Below are 19,426 nucleotides of genomic sequence, written 5' to 3'. Positions count from 1 at the left end.
AATTCTTTCTCTGGATAGAGATGGTATTCTAAATTGCCGATACTGCATTCCCTTTCCACAGATCTGACAGAAAACTATTCCTTGATCTCCTAGTTTGATCATAAAAGTTTTGCCGTACTAACTTCCAATTTTCCCAACAGTTTTTATCAGAGAGTGTTTTTATTCCAATAGCTGAACTCTTTGGGTTTATCAATCAGCAGAATACTATAATCAATTCCTGCTATGGCACTTAGTCTATTCCACTGATCCACCACTCTATTTCTTAGCCAGTACCAGAGAGTTTTGATGACTGATGCTTTATAATATAATTTTAGATCTGGTTGGGCTAAGCCACCTCCTTTTGCACATTTTTTCCCATTAAATCCTTGGAGATTCTTGGCTTTTTATTTCTCCATATGAATATACTTACAATTTTTTTCTAACTCATTAAAGTAATTTTTGGGAATTTTGATTGGTAGGGCACTAAACAAGTGGTTTAATTTTGGTAGAATTGTCATTTTTATTATAGTAGCTTGGCCTATTAATGAGCAGTTGATATTTTCCCAGTTATTTAAATCTGATTTTATTTGTGTGAGAAGTGTTTTGTAATTGTTTTCAAAAAGTTTCTGAGTCTGCCTTGGCAAATAGACTCCCAGGTAGTTTATATTGTCTGAGGTTACTTTGAATGGGATTTCCCTTTCTAGCTCTTTCTGCTGTATCTTGCTAGTCATATATAGAAATGTTGGGGATTGAAGAGGGTTTATTTTATATCTTGTGATTTTGCTAAAATTGCTAATTATTTCTAATTGTTTTTAGATGATTTTTTGGAATTCTCTAGGTATACCATCATGGCATCTGCAAAGAGTGAGAGTTTTGTCTCTTCCTTCCCAGTTCTAATTCCTTCAATTTCTTTTTTTCCCCTCTTACTGCTGAAGCTAACATTTCTAATACAATATTGAGTAGTAGTGGTCATAATGGGCATCCTTGTTTCACCGCTGTTCTTACTCGGAATGACTCTAGCCTATCCCCATTTCATATAATGCTTGTTGCTGGTTTCAGATAGATACTTCTTATTATTCTAAGGAATAATCCATTTATTCCTATGTTCTCTAGTGTTTTTAGAAGGAATGGGTGCTCTATTTTGTCCAAAGGTTTTTCAGCATTTATTGATATGATTATATCATTTCTGATAGATATGTTATTGATATAATTAATTATACTAACAGTTTTCCTGATATTGAACCAACCCTGCATCCCTGGGGTAAATCCTACTTGGTCATAATGTATTATCCTATTGATAACTTGTTGTATTCATTTTGCTAAGATTTTATTTAAGATTTTTTGCATCTATAATCATCAGGGAGATTGATCCTTTTCTGTTTTTAACTCTTCTTGGTTTAGGTATCAGTACCATATTGGTTTCATAGAAAGATTTAGGCAGAGTTCCATCTTCTCCTATTTTTCCAAAGAGTTTATATAAAATTGGAACTAATTGTTCCTTAAATGTTTGGTAGAATTCACTTGTGAATCCATCTGGCACTGGAGATTTTTTCTTTTGGAGTTCAATAATGACTTGTTGAATTTCTTTTTCTGGAATAGGATAATTTAGGTATTTATTTTCCCCTTCATTTAACCTGGGCAACTTATATTTTTGTAAATATTCATCCATTTCACTTAGATTATCAAATTTATTGGCATAGAGTTGGGCAAAATAATTCTGAATTGTAACTTTAATTTCTTCCTCATTGTTGGTAAGTTCACCTTTTTCATTTATGCTACTAGCAATTTGGTTTTCTTCTTTTAAATCAAATTCACCAGAGGTTTATCAGTTTTATTGGTTTTTTTCATAAAGCCAGTTCTTGGTTTTATTTATTCAATATTTTTCTTGCTTTTCATTTTATTAATTTTTCTTTTAATTTTTCAGATTTCTAATTTGGTATTTAATTGGGAGGTTTTAATTTCTTTTTCTTAAGGTTTTTAATTGCATATTTAATTCATTGATTTAAATTTCCTCTTTCTCTAATTTATTCATGTAAGCATTAAAGATATAATATATCCCCTGACAGCAGCCTTCAGTGTATCCCATGGGTTTTGGTATGTTGTTTCATTATTGTCATTATCTAGGATGAAATAATTCTTTCCATATTTTGTTTGATCTACTCATTCTTTAAAATGAAGTTAGTTTCCAATTAGTTTGGGTTCTATATTTCCCTGTCCCAATATTGAATGTGATTTTTAATTACATTATGACCTGAGAAAGATGTATTCATTACTTCTGCTTTTCTGCAATTGATTATTAGGTTTTTATGCCCTAGTACAGGGTCAATTTTTGTATAAGTGCCATGTACTACAGCAAAGAAAGTATATTCCTTTTTATAACCATTCAAATTCATCCATAGGTCTATCATACCTAGGTTTTCTAATAATCTATTTACCTCCTTAACTTCCTTCTTGTTTATTTTATGCTTAGATTTATCTAAATCTGAGAGCAGGGGGTTGAGGTCTCCCACTAGTAGAGTTTTGCTTTCTATGTCTTCGTAACTCCTTCAATTTCTCCTCTAAGAATATGTATGCTATACCATTGGGTGCATACATATTGAGTATTGAATTTACTTTATTGTTTATGATACCTTTTAGTATATAGTTTCCTTCCTTATCTCTCTTAATGCTATCTATTTTTGCAGTTTCTTTGTCTGAGATAAGGATTGCTACCCCTGCTTTTTTCACTGCAGCTGAAGAAAAATATATTTTGCTCCAACCTTTTACCTTTACATATATCTCTCTGCTTCAGATGAATTTCTTATAAGCAGCATATTGTAGGATTCTGGTTTTTAATCCACTCTGATATTTGCTTACATTTTAAGGGAGAGTTCATCCTGTTCATATTCAAAATTATAATTACTAATTCTTTTTTTCACTCCATGTTATCTTCCCTCTGTTTGTAATTTGCTCCTTTTTTCTCTTTATTCATATTCCCCAGTATTTTGTTTCTGAGTACCACCACCTTCAATGTGTTTGCCCTTCTATAATCCAACCCCCTCTCTCCCTTTGCCCTCCTTTCTCTTTGCCCCTTCTTCCTTCCCTTCCTTCTTTTGGTTCCCCTTTTCCTCTTTTAATACTTGAAAGGTAAGGTACATTTCTTAACTTAATTGAGTGTATGGATGTTAACTTTAAGCCAAATCTGATGAGAGTAAGATTCAGGGATTCACAGTGCCTGTCTTCTTTCTACCATCTTAGTCAGCGGTCCTGTAATTCTTTTAATTTTAAAAAATTTAGATGCTATGATATTTGGTGAATTTAAGTTTAGTACTGATATTGCTTCATTATCTATGTACCTTTTATCTTAATGTAGTTTCCCTGCTTATCTCTTTTAATTAAATCTATTTTAGCTTTAACTTTATCTGATATGATTGCTAACTCTGCTTTTTTGTGCATAAGCTGAGGCATAATACATTCAATTCCAGTCCTTTATTTTAACTCTATATTTATCTCTCATTTTTAAAGATGATTTTTGAAAATAGCACACTGTCAGATATTGATTTTTAATCTATTCTACTATCTGTTTCCATGTTATCATCAAATTCATCCCATTCACACTTGTAGTTATCATTACTATTTACATATATTTCTCTCCATTCTATTTTCCTCACTATTATCCTTCTCAACCTCTTTTTATCCTTTTCTTCATCTAGTTTACTTCTAACTATTATTTCCCTGCTCTTACCCCTTATTCTCATATAAGTCAAACTAACTCATAAGTCCTTACTAGGTACATATCCTTACTATTCAGTCAGTTTATTTAATTAAAGAAAAGGTATTTACTAAGATGGTAATAATAAGAACTATAGTTATATCACATTCCCCCATGTACTGGGATACACTAATAAATATGCAAATATATCAGTGAGAAAAGTCGGCATAAACTAGTCAGGAAAATATGTGACCAAGGCAACTTGTCATATTTCTGATGTTGTTAGGATCTACTGACTTTTCATGTTGTCTTCATATTGCTCCCTGTTGGGTGCAATGTCTCTGTTGGCAGGTTTACCTGATTGACTCCATAGGCCTATTCTTTCAACTCTCTTCCAAGGTTAATTCTCCCTTGAATACAGAGTTAACTATTTGTGCTGCCAGAAATCATGTATTGAAACTGATTTCTCATGCTGAAAACTCTCTGGCACTCTGTATTTGGTGACTCCCACTGGATCAGCTGGTGAAGAGGCAAGAATGCTTGACCTAAAATCAGGAAGACCCAGGTTCCAGTTCAACCTCAGATACTTACTAGCAGTATGAACCTGTGCAAGTCACTTAACCTTGTTTGTACCAGTTTCCTCAATTGTAAAATGAATATTATGATAACATCTACCTCCCAGAGTTGTCATGAAGATTCAATTAGATGTGACTGGCACAAAACAAGTGTTTTATAAGTGTTTACTGGAGAAGGAAATGGAAAACTACTGTAGATTCATACATACGTAAATGACTAAACAACAACTCTGGGACTGTAGTTCTTTTACAAAATGCTATGGTAAATGATGGCGATTGGAAAAGAAAACAACATTCCCACTCAAAATGTTTTCAGTAATTTCCTGCCTTAAAGACCAATCCTTTAGGAATTTCCCTATTTGCTTTACCAAGTTCTTTTCTGTTTACTTATCTGGCAATTGTTATCCTCCCGGTTACTAACAAGAGGCCTTTGATGGGGGGGTACTCACTTGTGTGGTTGAGATTAAATTGAAGAAAGAGATCATAGAAGTTGAGTTGGAGGAACTTGGAGGTCAAGGTTTTCAAAGGAGATTGGGGGTAGGGATGAAGAAGATGACTGTAAGAATTTATTGAGGAAGAAGAAGAATGATTAGAAATTGGTAAACGGAAGCAATTGCAGGTTTGATGGATGCTAAAGGGATCTTTAAAGGTGAAGGAGTCTTTGCTGGTGGCAATGAATATATATGAAAGTAACAATAGGGAGTAAGGAGTATGGCAGCTTCTCAGGAAAATGTGTGACCAGGGCAACTTTTGATATTTCTTAAACTGCTAGGATCTACTGACTTTTCATAATGTCTTCATATTTTTCCCTGTTGTGTTCAGTGTCTCTGTTGGCAGGTTTCTCTGGTTGACTCCATAGGCCTGTTCTTTCAACTCTCTTCCAAGGCTAATTCTCCCTTGAATACATAGAGTTGACTATCTGTGCTGCCAGAGATCATGTCCTTGAAATTGATTTCAGATTCTAAAAAACTTTCTGGCACTCTGTATTGGGTGACTCCCACTTAGTCAGATAATTGGTGAAGAGGCAAGAATGCTTGACTCGAAATCAGGAAGACCCAAGTGCAAATTCATGTGCTCTAGGAGATGTCAGAAGATAAGACAGCCATTTGGAGATGGTGTCAAGGGATGTTAATTTCTTCTGGTAAGAACTAGATAGCATTGAGTACAAACTAGAAAATATAAGGATTGTAAAAAAAATCTTAGTTGAAACAGTTTGTTAAAAATGGAGTAGAATTTCAGAGAGCATAGTGACAAAAGAGGTCAGGAAATGAATGGACAGGACTGTGTTTACTATGATGGTGATGGTTGGGAATTTGTTTTTACCATATTTCCCAAAGTAATTTTACTATCCCATATAGCATCATAGAAAAGTGAGTCTTGGGGGCAGGGAGGTGGCACAATGGATAGAGCACTGGCCCTGGAGTCAGGAGGACCAGAGTTCAAATTTGGTCTTAGACATTTGATACTTACTAGATGTGTCACCTTAGGAAAGTCACTTAACTCAATTGACCCAACAAAAAATTTAAAAAAGGGAAAATAAAGTGAACCTTGAGAGACATCTAAAGAGTCAGCTGAGAAAATGAGCTTATTTGGCATTCAGCTCTCCACTAGAAGAACAGATATATACTCCATCTCAATTGTCAGTGCCAGGTCTGTGTAGGCAATCCCCAACTACTGTAACCACAGCTCTTACTATTTTAGTAGATAGTTTTATACATTATTATGACCAAAATAGAACTTAATCACCTCTCAGCCAAAGTTCTCCTGATCAATTTATTCAAAGATTTTGAGGCTGATCTTTAAAAAGAAACACCTAGTTTGCCTTTGGGTTCATACCTAAAGACTTTCTGTCTCTGTAGGACCTGCAAAGCTGTTGATCCATTTGCATTGCAATAAGGAACCCAACATGGCTTCCATACTTTAATGAGGCATTAGAATGGAACTTTAACAGGAGTCCTAAGTGACACTTTAAAAAAAACATCAATATATCATTTTAAGGCAATGAAATGAATATAATCCTTATATATTAATCTATAATCATCCCCTCCCCCCTTTTCTTCACAAGATTAAAGCCATTATAGACTTTGTTTAATATGCAAAGAAAACCCTGGGAAAATTGTCCCTCTCAAGAATCCAGTTAGAGCTTCCCATAAGCTTAATTGAATTCTTTTACCATGTCTAATCTTGTAGATGATATTATTATTATTTGTACAGGAAAGTTTCTGATTAGGAACCTGATTCATTAGAATCACTGCTCTAGGATATGTAAACAACTCTAATGGGTAAACATACCTTTCAGATAATCCTGATTAAAAAATATTCAGAATTCATAGTGCAACAGCAGGACAAAAAATAAATCCTTTGTGTTATGGAACTTGTAAGACTAATGGGTATGAAATCTGTAACATGTCTCAGAGTATTAAATTGAAATATATATATATATATATATTTAACTCTCTTTTCTTTAAAGATTCCTGTTTACAGGATGAATTGACTATGATATTAGTCATATTAGTCATATTAGTCAATTGTAATTTCCTTTCATTTAATCATGATATTTACAACCAGTAACATTTTTTTAGTAAAACTGCATGTGCAGGTTGGTGATTAATGAGAGTACTCTATTGTTGTCTCCTGAAACCATCAGAGCTAATTTTATTTACGCCTTGTTAAAATTCCCAAGGTACTTAGGTTTCCTAAATTCTCAGGAAAGAGAAGATATAATTGAAGGTAATAGAAAATGCAATTAATTAATTGTGGAAAAATTTAATGGAGACCAGTTTAAAGAATTAGTGATTCGGGGCGGCTAGGTGATGTAGTGGATAAAGCACCGGCCTTGGAGTCAGGAGTACCTGGGTTCAAATCTGGTCTCAGATACTTAATAATTACCTAGCTGTGTGGCCTTGGGCAAGCCACTTAACCCCATTTGACTTGCAAAAAAACCTAAAAAAATTTAAAAAAATAGAATTAGTGATTCAGTTTCAATGAAGACAACTCAAAAAATCAGTTGTTACACAGATACCAATGTCATGGATAGGCTTTGACCTATAAAGATCCACTAGTCTGTCTTGAGGCCAATGGATTAAATCTAAAAGTTTTGGACCCACCTGAGACCACTACACTGTCATTAATTTAACAAAGTCTGCCATAATTTTCTGATTAAATTACTTAAATCCTTGTACATTTTTCAGCAGAAAATCTTCTTTTTCTATTTGGTCCAGTTTTAAAAAGTCAATAAATGTCCAAATGGTCCAGCAAGGAAAATACTTACTAAATGAAAAAAATGTATCTGCTTCAGTATATTTGAAAGAAGTATATACCCATCAAATAAGACTTGTTCGTCAGGAGTGGTACATGGTTTGAAGGGCTCTTCTAGCTCTTCTATTCAGAATCACTTCTATCTGAGCATAACCTCAGACCTATAATGCAGTGTTCTGGAATATAGCAAGTATGCCAGTTTGAGAGTCTCTGATAGTCAGATGAAAGATTCAGAGTCATATTTATACATATCTGATTATTTTGACTAGAGGAAGGGATTCAGTCAAAATTATGTGTATAGGTAATGTGGTTCTATGAATTGTACAGATTTAACAAAGAGTTAATTACTTGAGTATCCATAGTCTAATGCACCCCAATATTTTAATTTAAGGTCTTAGGAAATAAGAATTTGGAGACAATGAAATTTAATGTCCTACTTCTATGGTTTCCCAAGTAAAGTTTTCATCAAAAACATTGAACAAAGACATTCTGAAAGAAATAATCTTTCCTGTTTAAGGTCACCAATTCATAAATCACACCAGCCAGTACAGAGTTATAACTAACAATTTTGATATTTATCATAAGTAACAAGAAATGAACATTCAAAATAACTATAATTTGTGAAGTGAATGTGACGATGATGCTTGTCCTTCGTTCTCAAAGATGACCATGATATCAGAGAGGTGGTGCTGTGACAAGTGCATGAATCTGATTTGAGTGAAGTGTTGCTGTGTAAAGTCATCAACCTTACTTGCTCCTCCAGAGCCATCTGGTCCAGTGGTCAGTTATGAATCAAGATGACTGGAGATGGTCCTGGATGTGAAGCAATCAGGGTTAAGTGACTTATCCAAGGTCACACATCTAGTAAGTATAAAGTGGCTGAGGCAAAATTCAAACTCAGGTACTCCTGACTCCAAGACCATTGCTCTATCCACTGAGCAACTAGGCTGTCCAATGTGAAGATAAAAAAAAAATAACAGAAGTACTTAATACAAATTCAGTAGAGATTGTTTCTAGCCTGTTTCTAGATTACTGAAGGAATAAGATTATTAAATTTTTATACCTTATAAATTTCTGAAAGGACAGGAACCTTGTCCTTTCCCTTTTCATTAATTCATCCTATTTGGTCACTTTCAGAACAACAAGATTTTTTTTCAATGAGTCCATGTCAGTATCAATCTACAAATGGTTACTCAACTAAGGGCATTTTATTTAGCTTCATTTATTTCAGAAACCAAAAGATATTTTCACATTTTTCTCTTTCTATTGTCCACTGAAATGTAACTAAAATTATTTAATTTTGCTTTTTTTATGTTGTATGATCCTCTAAACAGAGTAAGAAACAGGACATTCCTCGGGAAGATCAGGGTCCATCTACCAAGAATTTGGACTTTTGGCCCCAACTCATCACTCTGATGGTCACAATTATAGATGAGGATAAAACTGCATACACACCTGTCCTAAATCAGTAAGTATTTTACTTTGAAAATGGATGAACTTGATTCCCTTCAAGTGCATCAGTCAAATAAAATAATAAATTTGTCACTATTACCAGAATAGGATAGCTTACAGTTAAAGCAAGTTAAAGTCTATAAATGAAATTTTAAAGAGCCTTTCTGTATGTTTTCACTACATGAATTAGCATTGAAATAAAATTAATTAATTTAAGTTGTTTGACTTTATAGATACAGTCAATTCTCAACATACTTAATTCATGTTTCTTGAATTGAATGTCAAGGCAGAACTTTCATTTATAATTTTTTTTAGAATCAGGTGTTTTCTTATAGTTTTGTACATATCCTTGCTCTTTCTTATCTATGCAGATTAAAAAAGACTATTGAAGACAAAATAGAGAGGGAACTTGACAGTAATTAAGGATACTTGTTTCTGAAAATCTTATCTTAAAAGAGTTGAAAGTATTAAGTACAAGCAACTGTTTAGAATATTAATTCAGTAAAGAACTATATCTGCATGCACAAAACACTGGTTTGTCATGAAAATGTAGACAAAATGATCTAGAATTAGTATTTTTATGATGCAGTCATTGAGAACACAGCTCATATATTAATCACCTTTTTGTCTGCCTTGTCACTGTGTTTTGCACAGGGTGGATGATTAGGTTGGAGATGTGACAATACTACACCTTAAGTCTGAAATGAATAATACAAGTATAATCCTCAGTTTATGGATTTGGAAACTTAAGTTTAGAGAAGTGAAGCCATTTTCCTAGAGACATCCAAAGAATCTGAACCCAGGTCTTCTGACTCTAAGACTAATGTTCTTTCCACACTGTAGGTTACCTTTTAATACAAGTTTGCTTAATTAAATGAATTTTTAGCTTCATTATCATTTTTCAAATTGACCTAACCCATTTGAAGTTCTATAGGAATTTAAATACTGGAACTTCTTCATTTATACGTTCTTTCATTTTCAGATCCTTTCCCTAATTTTTTTCTTTATCATTTTCTAAAGAGACAGTAGTAATTATCACCATTAAACAGGATGTACTAAGTATTCACCTGCACATGTTATTAGCCTATGTGCTAGATGAATGAGTAAGACAAAAATGATTCCTTATTCCTAGGGCCTTACAATCTTGCTTTGGAAAGTAAGCTAAAAGATAGAATATTGGCACATTAGTAGATATAAACATGAGAGATTAAGCAGGTGTACTTATGATGATGTTGCTGTATTAATAGCTATTGAATGATCTTATCTAAAACATCTGCTGAAGAAAATAAAATTGAGAAAACTTTTTTTTTTTTACATTTAACAAAATAGTAAGTTCTTTGAGGGGTTTGTTTTGGTCATTATGTTTTTGATTAAAGAAGTTTTGTGGTATAGAGGGTAAAGATTTAGCATCAGATTCAGAGCCATTTTCAAGATGGGTCTCTGACATTTCTGGACTGTTTTTATTTCACTTTGAGGAAGTTACTTTGCCTCTTTGTGTTTCCAAGCAGTAAATAGCAGAACAAGCATAGTTCTCTATTGAAAGAAAGACTTCTTCACTGGGAATTTCCTGTATCAATGAAATCATAAGCCAACTCCAAAGGAGAAAATAAAGAGGAATACGGAGAAGAGAAAATAAAATCCCAAAATATTGCACAATCTTTGTAAACATAAGAGTTAAAGTAAGAGTTATTTTTAATCAAGGCAATAGTCAATCATTCTTATTAGAATTTTGCTATCAGGGAATATTCCTCCAAAATTATACTTGATGAATTTGTTTTTATTCAGTCACTTTGGTTGTGTCTTACCCTTTGTTACTCTATTTGGGGGTTTTCTTGGCAAAAGCACTGGAGTAGTTTTGCCATTTCCCAGCTCATTTTACAGATGAGGGAATTGGGTCAAACAAGTTTAAGTGATTTGTCTGAGATCAACAGCTAGAAAATATCTGAGATCAGATTTGAACTCAGGAAGATGAGTAACCTAGCTGTACACAACATAGGACCAGTAAAATGTTTATATAAAGTGGCAGGATATTAACTTTCTTAACTTTGTTAAAACTTATTTTATTATCCAAAGACAGACAGTTTTTAAGTTAACAGTGCATGTGTATAATCCATATTGCATATTATGCATGTTAAATTGAATCCTTAAATCAGTGTTCCATTATGCCATTGTTCAAGATTTTACTTATCAGGAGTAATATCGTACAACGAGTAGGGTTTCTGAACCTAGTCCAGGAAAATTGTCATATTTACTTTTTTTTTTTTAGGTTTTTTTTTACAAGGCAAATGGGGTTAAGTGGCTTGCCCAAGGCCACACAACTAGGTAATTATTAAGTGTCTGAGGCCGGATTTGAACCCAGGTACTCCTGACTCCAAGGCTGGTGCTCTATCCACTGTGCCACCTAGCTGTCCCCATATTTACTTTTTCAATCTGTTTTAAAGTAACCTGCTTCTAAATGAAATATGAAGTGCAATTTATGAAAGAAATGCCATGGTTCATAATACCTATTGACAAATTAATTGAACCCTAAAAATAATTGTATAGTTCTTCTGTTTTACTTTTTAATTATTAATTTATTTGTTTTTGAGTTTTCAATTTTTCCCCTAATCTTGCTTCCCTCCCCCTACCCCCCCATAGAAGGCAGTCTTTTAGTTTTTACATTGTTTCCATGCTCTAAATTGAACTAAATTGAATGTGTTGAGAGAGAGAGATCATATCCTTAAGGAAAAACAAATTAAAAAATAAAATATAAGAGATAGTAAAATTACATAATAATATATAACAGGTTTTTTTAGTTAGAGGTAATAGTCTTTGGTCTGTTCAAAACCCTGGACTTTTTGTCTTTAATAACAGCCTGGACTTTGTTTATTCTATTACTGACTGAATAATATAGTTATCTTATTAAAAGGTCTGTACCAATATTTTAGCATCCTTCTTTCTTTTAAGACTCTCATATCCTCCTAAATAGCATAAAAACATTTTCCTGAAGATAGGTGCTGTCTGGATTTGTTAACTACTCTAGGGCCAACCCTCATCTGGTTTAGTTTAGTTGTCTATTTCACAAAATATCATAGGAATTTGTGCCAGTGGTTTTTCTTTTATTGTTAATCTCTTTAGCATCCTGGATGAGGAGATAGCTAGTGTCTGAACTGATGTTATTGTTAATGGTGAAATTAGAAAAATTTCTAAAACCTTATAAATTATCTCTATAGTTGCTAGGGTTTGGGAAAGTTAGAACAAAAGAGCACAGATTGTTGTTCATGGTCAAGTTTTATATGTTAATTCCTTGGTCACATATGTGAATTATCCCTCACAGGGGAGCAGTTTAGAGCCTCCAAAACCACTTGGTATCAACATGCTCTGAAACAGTCCTATTAGTAATAAAAAATGGACAAGTTAAATACAACCCTGCCACTACAAGAAGGGTGATAGTTAATTAAAGAAATATTTCTACCCTTCTATATGAAGTGACACATATTATTGCCCAATAGCAGGTGACAAATAGCCTTAAGTCAAAGGGGAAATGGTATCTTAGATTCTAAAGTAGCTTGTTTTGACCCTTCAGTAAGTAAACATTTATTGATAATATAAAGAAACTATCATCTTCCTCCCTGCTAAATGACTGGGCCTGGATACAGGAAGACTGGATTTCAAATGTGTCTCAAACACTTTCTAGCTATGGGACCCTGGTCAAGTCATTTAACATTTCATAACTTTTCTTGGTCTCAGTTTCCTCAACTGTAAAATGGAGATAATAATAATAATTATGTTGAAGGTGATGATTGCACCTACCTTGCAGGATTTTAGTGAGATTCAAATGAGATAATATTTGTAAAGGACTGAACCCAGGTCTGGTACATAGTAGGTGCCTAATAAATAATTATTTTCCCCCTACTTCCATTTCCCTGGGTATTCTATTGCAAAAAACCTCTTTGATATCATTGACTTCTTTTTGCTAATTCCAATAGTCATTTTCCCCCTGCTTTCTTCTTCCTTGACCTCTCTGTGGTAATTGGTGTCATGGACCCATGGTTCCTTGGAAAAAACCTTGCTAATGATTAAGACATTTTTAGACAAGAAATAAAACTATAGGAACACAGAATGAGTTTCCAAGTTGTTCTCCTTTCAAGGAAAAGGAATCAGAAGGGGAAATTTTGATTTAGAAATGAAGCAAAGATGATATCTGAGAATAGGATTTGGACTTCCAGACTATGACTTAAAAATTAGGGATGACAAATTTCCTGGCCTGAGATTAGTTCTATTGATTGCTACCAAAAATCCTCTCCCAGATATATCCTTCCCTTCCTTTCACTTGTATGTGTATCCCACTCTCTTTTCAGGACCTCCTTATCTTTCCTTCAGTCTAGTATAATATTTTCCTAATTGCTTTCCTTCCAGTTTTTCAGCTCTTCTGTAAGTCCTTGATATCCCTAAATCAAAAATCCAACTATCATCTCTTAGCTCAAGAAACTTCTCTGACTCCCTATTATTTCTAGGATTAAAGAGAAACCAACTTCTATTAGACATATAAAGCCCTTCACAGTATGTATATGAAAATATAGCCTATATTTTACATGATTTTGTTTTATGAAAAAAAACTTTATTTTTTTATGTTCAACAAAGCAAAAGATCAGCAGGCTGTAGACATGGGCCCCTGCTGCTAAATGACTAACCAAAGCATATATATGCATTTTAAATTTTAAATTAAAAAATTAAAAATGTTTCCTTAATGTATGCTTCCTTACTCTAGCAATCCAGAACATTATCCCGTCACCCTTTTTAAGAATTGCCTTAATGTTTAAAAAACATTATATTACTGAATCTCCAAAATCTTCTGAATTCAAACTTCTGATTGTTCAGATTAATGAGTCCTTAGTATAGGTAGGAGTTATATTATTTGTGAATAAGAGTTCAATTAAGCACAGTCACTTAGTTCAATGCAAAATGCCTATATTGAGCACTTATTCAGCCAGTAAGACTGATTTTCATGAATTCCAGTTTCACCCTAGACATTGTAAATCATTTAATCCTGCTTGCCTCAGTTTCCTCAACTGTAAAATGAGCTGGAGAAGAAATTGGCAAACTACTCCATTATCGTTGTCAAGAAAATCCCAAACGGGCTCCTGAAGAATTGGACATGACTATAAAACAACTGAACATTAACAATTAAAAGTAGACCCTAGGCATTGGGAATACAAAGATCAAAATATTACCATTTTCTGGCCTTAAGAAAATTCTACTGAGATTCCATTTAATTAAAAGCTAAGTATAGTACTAAATATAATGCTACATTGACTTACACTTGGAGGGATTTGTTTTTAATTCGGTTATTGAAAGCAAGCTGTCTCTAAAACCTTGACACATACCAGTATCATTATATGGTTAACTGTCACTTTAGTAATCAGAGCAGTATGGAAATCAGAAGTTAAGGTACAATTATATTATTATGTAATTTGGCCATCTCTTATATTTTATGTTTCTTCCTTAAAGATATGATTTCTCTCTCATCACATTCAGCTGAGATCAATGTATACCATGGAAACAATGTAAAGACTAGCAGATTGCCTTCTGTGAGAGGTGGGGGGAAGGGAAGCAAGACTAGGGTGGAAATTGTAAAATACAAAATAGATAAAATATTTCTTTAGAAGTTAAGGTGCAAAAGACAGACTCTTTAATCAGTAATCTTTAATCAGTAATCTTTGGTGCAAAGGTGCACTAAGGTGCAAAAGACAGACTCTTTAATCAGTAATCTTTAATCAGTAATCTTTAATCTTTAATCAGTAAACTCAAAAGTAGACCCAGAAGTCCACAAGTTGGAAAAAAAAGTTACTTTGAAATGTAGTGGGTTGTGTTTTATTGTTGTTTTTGTTCTTTTTGATATCGTGAAAGAACTATGATTTCATCAGAAGCCAAGGCATTTAACATATTTTACATATGCTAATTGAAGTACATTAATTTTTATGTTTGTTAATTAAATCATCAAGAATCTTAAATTAGATTACTCTGCTCCTGGCAAGTATGAGAGTATAGAAAACCTTTGTTATTTGGACAGTGGAGGGAAGTACAGACTAAATAAACTAAGAATTCTACTTAGCCAAGATAATTTTGTTTAAATTACTATAATTTAAACAAAAAATTAGAAAGAAGGAACGAGGAAATATCTTGTGCTTAATTAATGTTATGAAAGACATATACATTCAGCTTACCATAAGTCTTGCAAAAATGGACGTCACTATGAATACTTTGGTGTCCCTGAAATACCTAGATTTAAAAAAAGAGGAAATTTTCTTTTGGGAAGATTGTCTATGAAAATTTTTATGTAAAAACGTAGGTAATCAAGAATTTTGAAATGAGGGCTTCAGTTTGGAATGATAGAGAAGATATCAATACTGATAACAGCCCAAGGGTCATAATTCATGTATTTGTCCATTTTATGAAAACTGAAATTTTCAGATTTCTGCTTCTTTCAGATTTTTGAAACTATCATCTTGACTCAAGAGAAAAAAATGAATTCTAGGTTAAAGCATATTTGATGGAAAGCATACTCAACAGGGTCATTAAAAATAAATTAAGCATGATTCTTCACCTCTCCATTAATTTTCTACATGGAAGATGATGAAATTAAATTTGCCAATCTCAATCCTCTTCTAATTCCAAATTCTAAGATTGTATACTGATTCTGCTAGCTACAAGATTGAGAAGCAAATTGATTTACAATTCCAGATTGCTTTAGCAAGTGCTATTAAATTCTCCATTGTCTTGTACAATCATTTTTAGATACTTCCTTTAAGAGTCAAACTTTATTTTTAAAATTAAGCAATGTTGATACCCTTGTGGAATTTGAGGGGGAAGGGGAAAGGCAAGCTTTTATAAATTCTCTTTCACCAGACTACATGTGTATAATCATACAATTCTTGATTGAAAGGTTTTATTATTTTTGACTCTGAAAATATATTTGATCCATTAAAACCACCTTAATATTTTCCTCAACATATCAAAATTATACACAGTGGTTTGTAAACTTCTTGAGGGCAGGGATAAACGTAAATATAATTGGTAATCTAATGCCAAGCACAATGTCTCTCATAAAGTAAGCACTTAATAAATATTTATTGAATAGCTATTAATTTCAAAGGAAATCTAAAAGAGAGGAAATTTCTACTAATGGAAGATTTTCACCAATATTCATGGGCAGTCCCAGAACAACTATGACTCTATCTCAGTTTCCATGGCTGATAGTAATCTTAGAGATCATTGAGTCCATTTTACCAGAGAGGGGATTGAAACACAAAGTGCCCAAGTGGAGCTCCTAAGGTCATACAGCTAATCATCTTTAGGCAACATTTGAATCTAGGCCATCTTGATTCAAAGACCAATGCCCAATCCTCTATGTCAAGCTACTCCTGGAAGAAGGTTTCGAGAATATCTGTTCACTCCTCTACAGAAGATATATTGGAGTCTATCAGACAACCAAGTGTGTGATACAGGTTGCACTCTGTATTATAGGAGCAAATTACCAACCCACTTAGACTGAACCTCATTGACATAAAATAGACTTTCAAAGTATAACTTTGTTAATTTATTCTGCTTAAAGCCACTTCATTCTCAGATATAATAATTAAAGCTTGACATTATATTGTAAGTTTTATGAATGAAAGGTTTGTCTTTTACTTTTTTGTATCCTAAGTGCACAGTATAGTGTATGCATAGTAAGTACTAAATAAATATTTATTAGTTGATTGATTATCCATCATAAAATACTTTGCATTCATTGTCCTATTTAATCTTCACAATAATACTTTAATGTCAGTATATGTGTATGACTGTGCCTTTGTCTTCTATGAAGAAAGAGTTCCATCTAGAAAAAGAGATTCAGTAAAGATCACAAGACTAGTAATCTTTTAGGAATAGGAGAGGTGATACAGTAGTTGGAATGTTGGGACTTGTGGTCAGGAAGGCCAATATTCAAATTCCACCTTAAGTATTTACTAGCTCTATGACTTTGGGTAAGTCACTTAACTTTTATCTGCCTCATTTTCCTCATCTGTAAAATTAAGATAATAATAGCCCCTGCCCCTCAAGGTTGTTGTGAGAATCAAATGTGATAATATTTGTAAAGTATTTGTCAAACCTTAAATGTTACATAATTACTAGCTATTAACAATAATAAAAACACCTCCCTCCCAGAGTTGTGAAAACCATTTATAAAGCACTTTGCCCAGTTAATTGCTTATAATTGATACTATTGTTATTGTTATTATTATTATATCCACCTCTCAGTATTGTTATGAGGATCAAATGGAATAATATTGTAAAGTGCTTTGCAAATCTTCAAATGCTATTTAAATAGTGTAATAGTAGCAGTGGAAATGATGGTACTAAGTGATAAGAAATAGGACATGATTACATTGTCTCACTCCAAGTCTATTGTGGTTTTTTTTTGGCTACCTAATGCTAATTCCAAATGTACCTTAAATTTTATGAGGTTTTTAAGTAGAGTTTATGTGATTGGCATATTATCAACAATTCCATTTTGTACACCTGAAAGAATTATTGAGGCAAGACCTTCTAATTTGGAGGCATTCTTTCAACAAGCAGTTGCACAGCATGACTGAGTAACTTTCTTGGACCATTAATTCAATTTGATTTTAGAATTCCTCATCTTTTTCTCTGACTGTAACTGAGTTGCTATTGCTATTGTTAAAATGTATTTTATTTCATTAGATATTTTCTAATTATTTAAAAGAATTAATATTCTTTTTTGTTAATTTTGAGTCCTAGATTATTTCTCTCCACCCTTTGAAAAGACAAGCAATATACTGATCATGCAAATAAAATCATGTAAACCATTTTCACATTATTTCAAAAGATAAATACACACACACATACACACACACACACACACACACACACACACAAACCAAGAAAATAAAATGAAAAAGTAAGTTTCAGTCTACATTCAGAGTTCACCAGATCTCTTTGAAAGTAGATAGTATTTTTGATCATGTGTCTTTTGAAACTGTCTTGAATTATTCCATTGATCAATGTAGATAATCAGCATGGCTTTCTCAGTTGTTCATTATTACAATATTGCTGTTGTTATTTTCTCCTTACTTCTCTCTACTTACTTCATTTTGCATAAGTTTTTATGAAACCCATCCTGCTCATCATTTCTCTTAGCACAACAGTATTCTATAACAATTATATACCACAATTTGTTTAGTCATTCTGCCACTGAAGGACATCCCCTCAATTTTCAATTCTTTTATCATCACAAAAAAGAAGTGGTATAAATATTATTTTTGTGTAAACAGGTCTTTTTCTTTGATCATTTTGGGATACAGTCCTAGTAGTGGTATTGCTAGCTTGAAGTTTTATAGTGCTTTTTGTGTAGTTCCAAATTGTTCTCCAGAATGACTGGACCAATTCACCATTCCCCAGTGCATCAGTGTCCCAATTTTTCCCCAAAGTCTCCAACATTTGTCATTTTCTTTTTCTGTCATGTAAGCAAATATGATGGAAATGAAATCACATCTCACAATTGTTTTCTTTTGCATTTTTCCTACAAATTAGTGATTAGAGTATTTTTTTCAATGTGACTTGATAACCTTGGTTTCTTCTTCTGCAAACTCTCCATCAACTTGGAGCATTTATCAACTGGGGAATGATTCTTATTTTTTTAATTTGGCTTAGTTCCCTATATATTTGAAAAATGAACCCTTTATCAGAGAAACGTACTGTAAATTTTTTTGCAGTATCCTGCTTTCTCTCTAATTTTGGCTGCCCTAGTTTTGCTTATGCAAAATCTTTTTTTTAATGTCAGGTTATTAGAGTTTTCCATTTAACTTTTCATGATACTTTCTGTTTCCTATTTGATCATGTTTATCTAAATCTTGGACAGGTAAATTCCTCTATGCTTCCCTAATTTATTTATGATATCACCCTTGGTGTTTGAATCATTATTCCATCTTGACCTTATCTTGGTATGTGTTGGGAGGTATTTGTCTAGTTTCTGTCAAACTGCTTTCCATGTTTCCCAGTAAGTTTTGTCAAATGGTAAGTCCTTTACCCCCTAAGCCTGTATATTTGGGTTTATAGAATGCTAGATTGCTATGGTCATTTACTCCTATGTAACCAATGTATTCCACTGAGTGATAACTCTGTTTCTTAGCCAGTACTAGATTGTTTCAATGATTACCACTTTATAATATTGTTTGAAACCTGGAACTGTTAAGCTACCTTCCTTCACATTTCTCCCCATTATTTCCTTGATATTTTAAACTTTTTATTCTTCTAGATGAATTTTGTTCTTATTTTTTCTAGCTCTATGTGATAATTCTTTGGTAATTTGATTGATAATGACGTTGAATAAGTAAATTAACATGGAAGGAATTATTATTTTTAGTATATTGGTTCAACTTGCCCATGAGTAATTAATACTTCTCTAATTGTTTAAATCTGTCTTTATTTG

General features: G+C 32.9%; 1 protein-coding gene across 1 annotated transcript in view; it reads left to right on the top strand.

Moving 5' to 3' along the window:
• Positions 1-19,426, top strand: part of UNC13C (unc-13 homolog C) — a 386,872-nt gene that overhangs the window by 210,288 nt on the left and 157,158 nt on the right. Inside the window, exons 11-12 of the mRNA XM_074236225.1 lie at positions 8,838-8,971; positions 9,327-9,370. Of these exons, the coding sequence (XP_074092326.1) occupies positions 8,838-8,971; positions 9,327-9,370 (178 nt within the window). The remainder of the gene's footprint in view (positions 1-8,837; positions 8,972-9,326; positions 9,371-19,426) is intronic.

The sequence above is a fragment of the Macrotis lagotis genome, chromosome 4 (genome assembly GCF_037893015.1).
Source record: "Macrotis lagotis isolate mMagLag1 chromosome 4, bilby.v1.9.chrom.fasta, whole genome shotgun sequence".
Classification (NCBI taxonomy): domain Eukaryota; kingdom Metazoa; phylum Chordata; class Mammalia; order Peramelemorphia; family Peramelidae; genus Macrotis; species Macrotis lagotis.
Note: the sequence above shows the minus strand (reverse complement) of the source record. Positions and strands in the feature narration are given on the sequence as shown.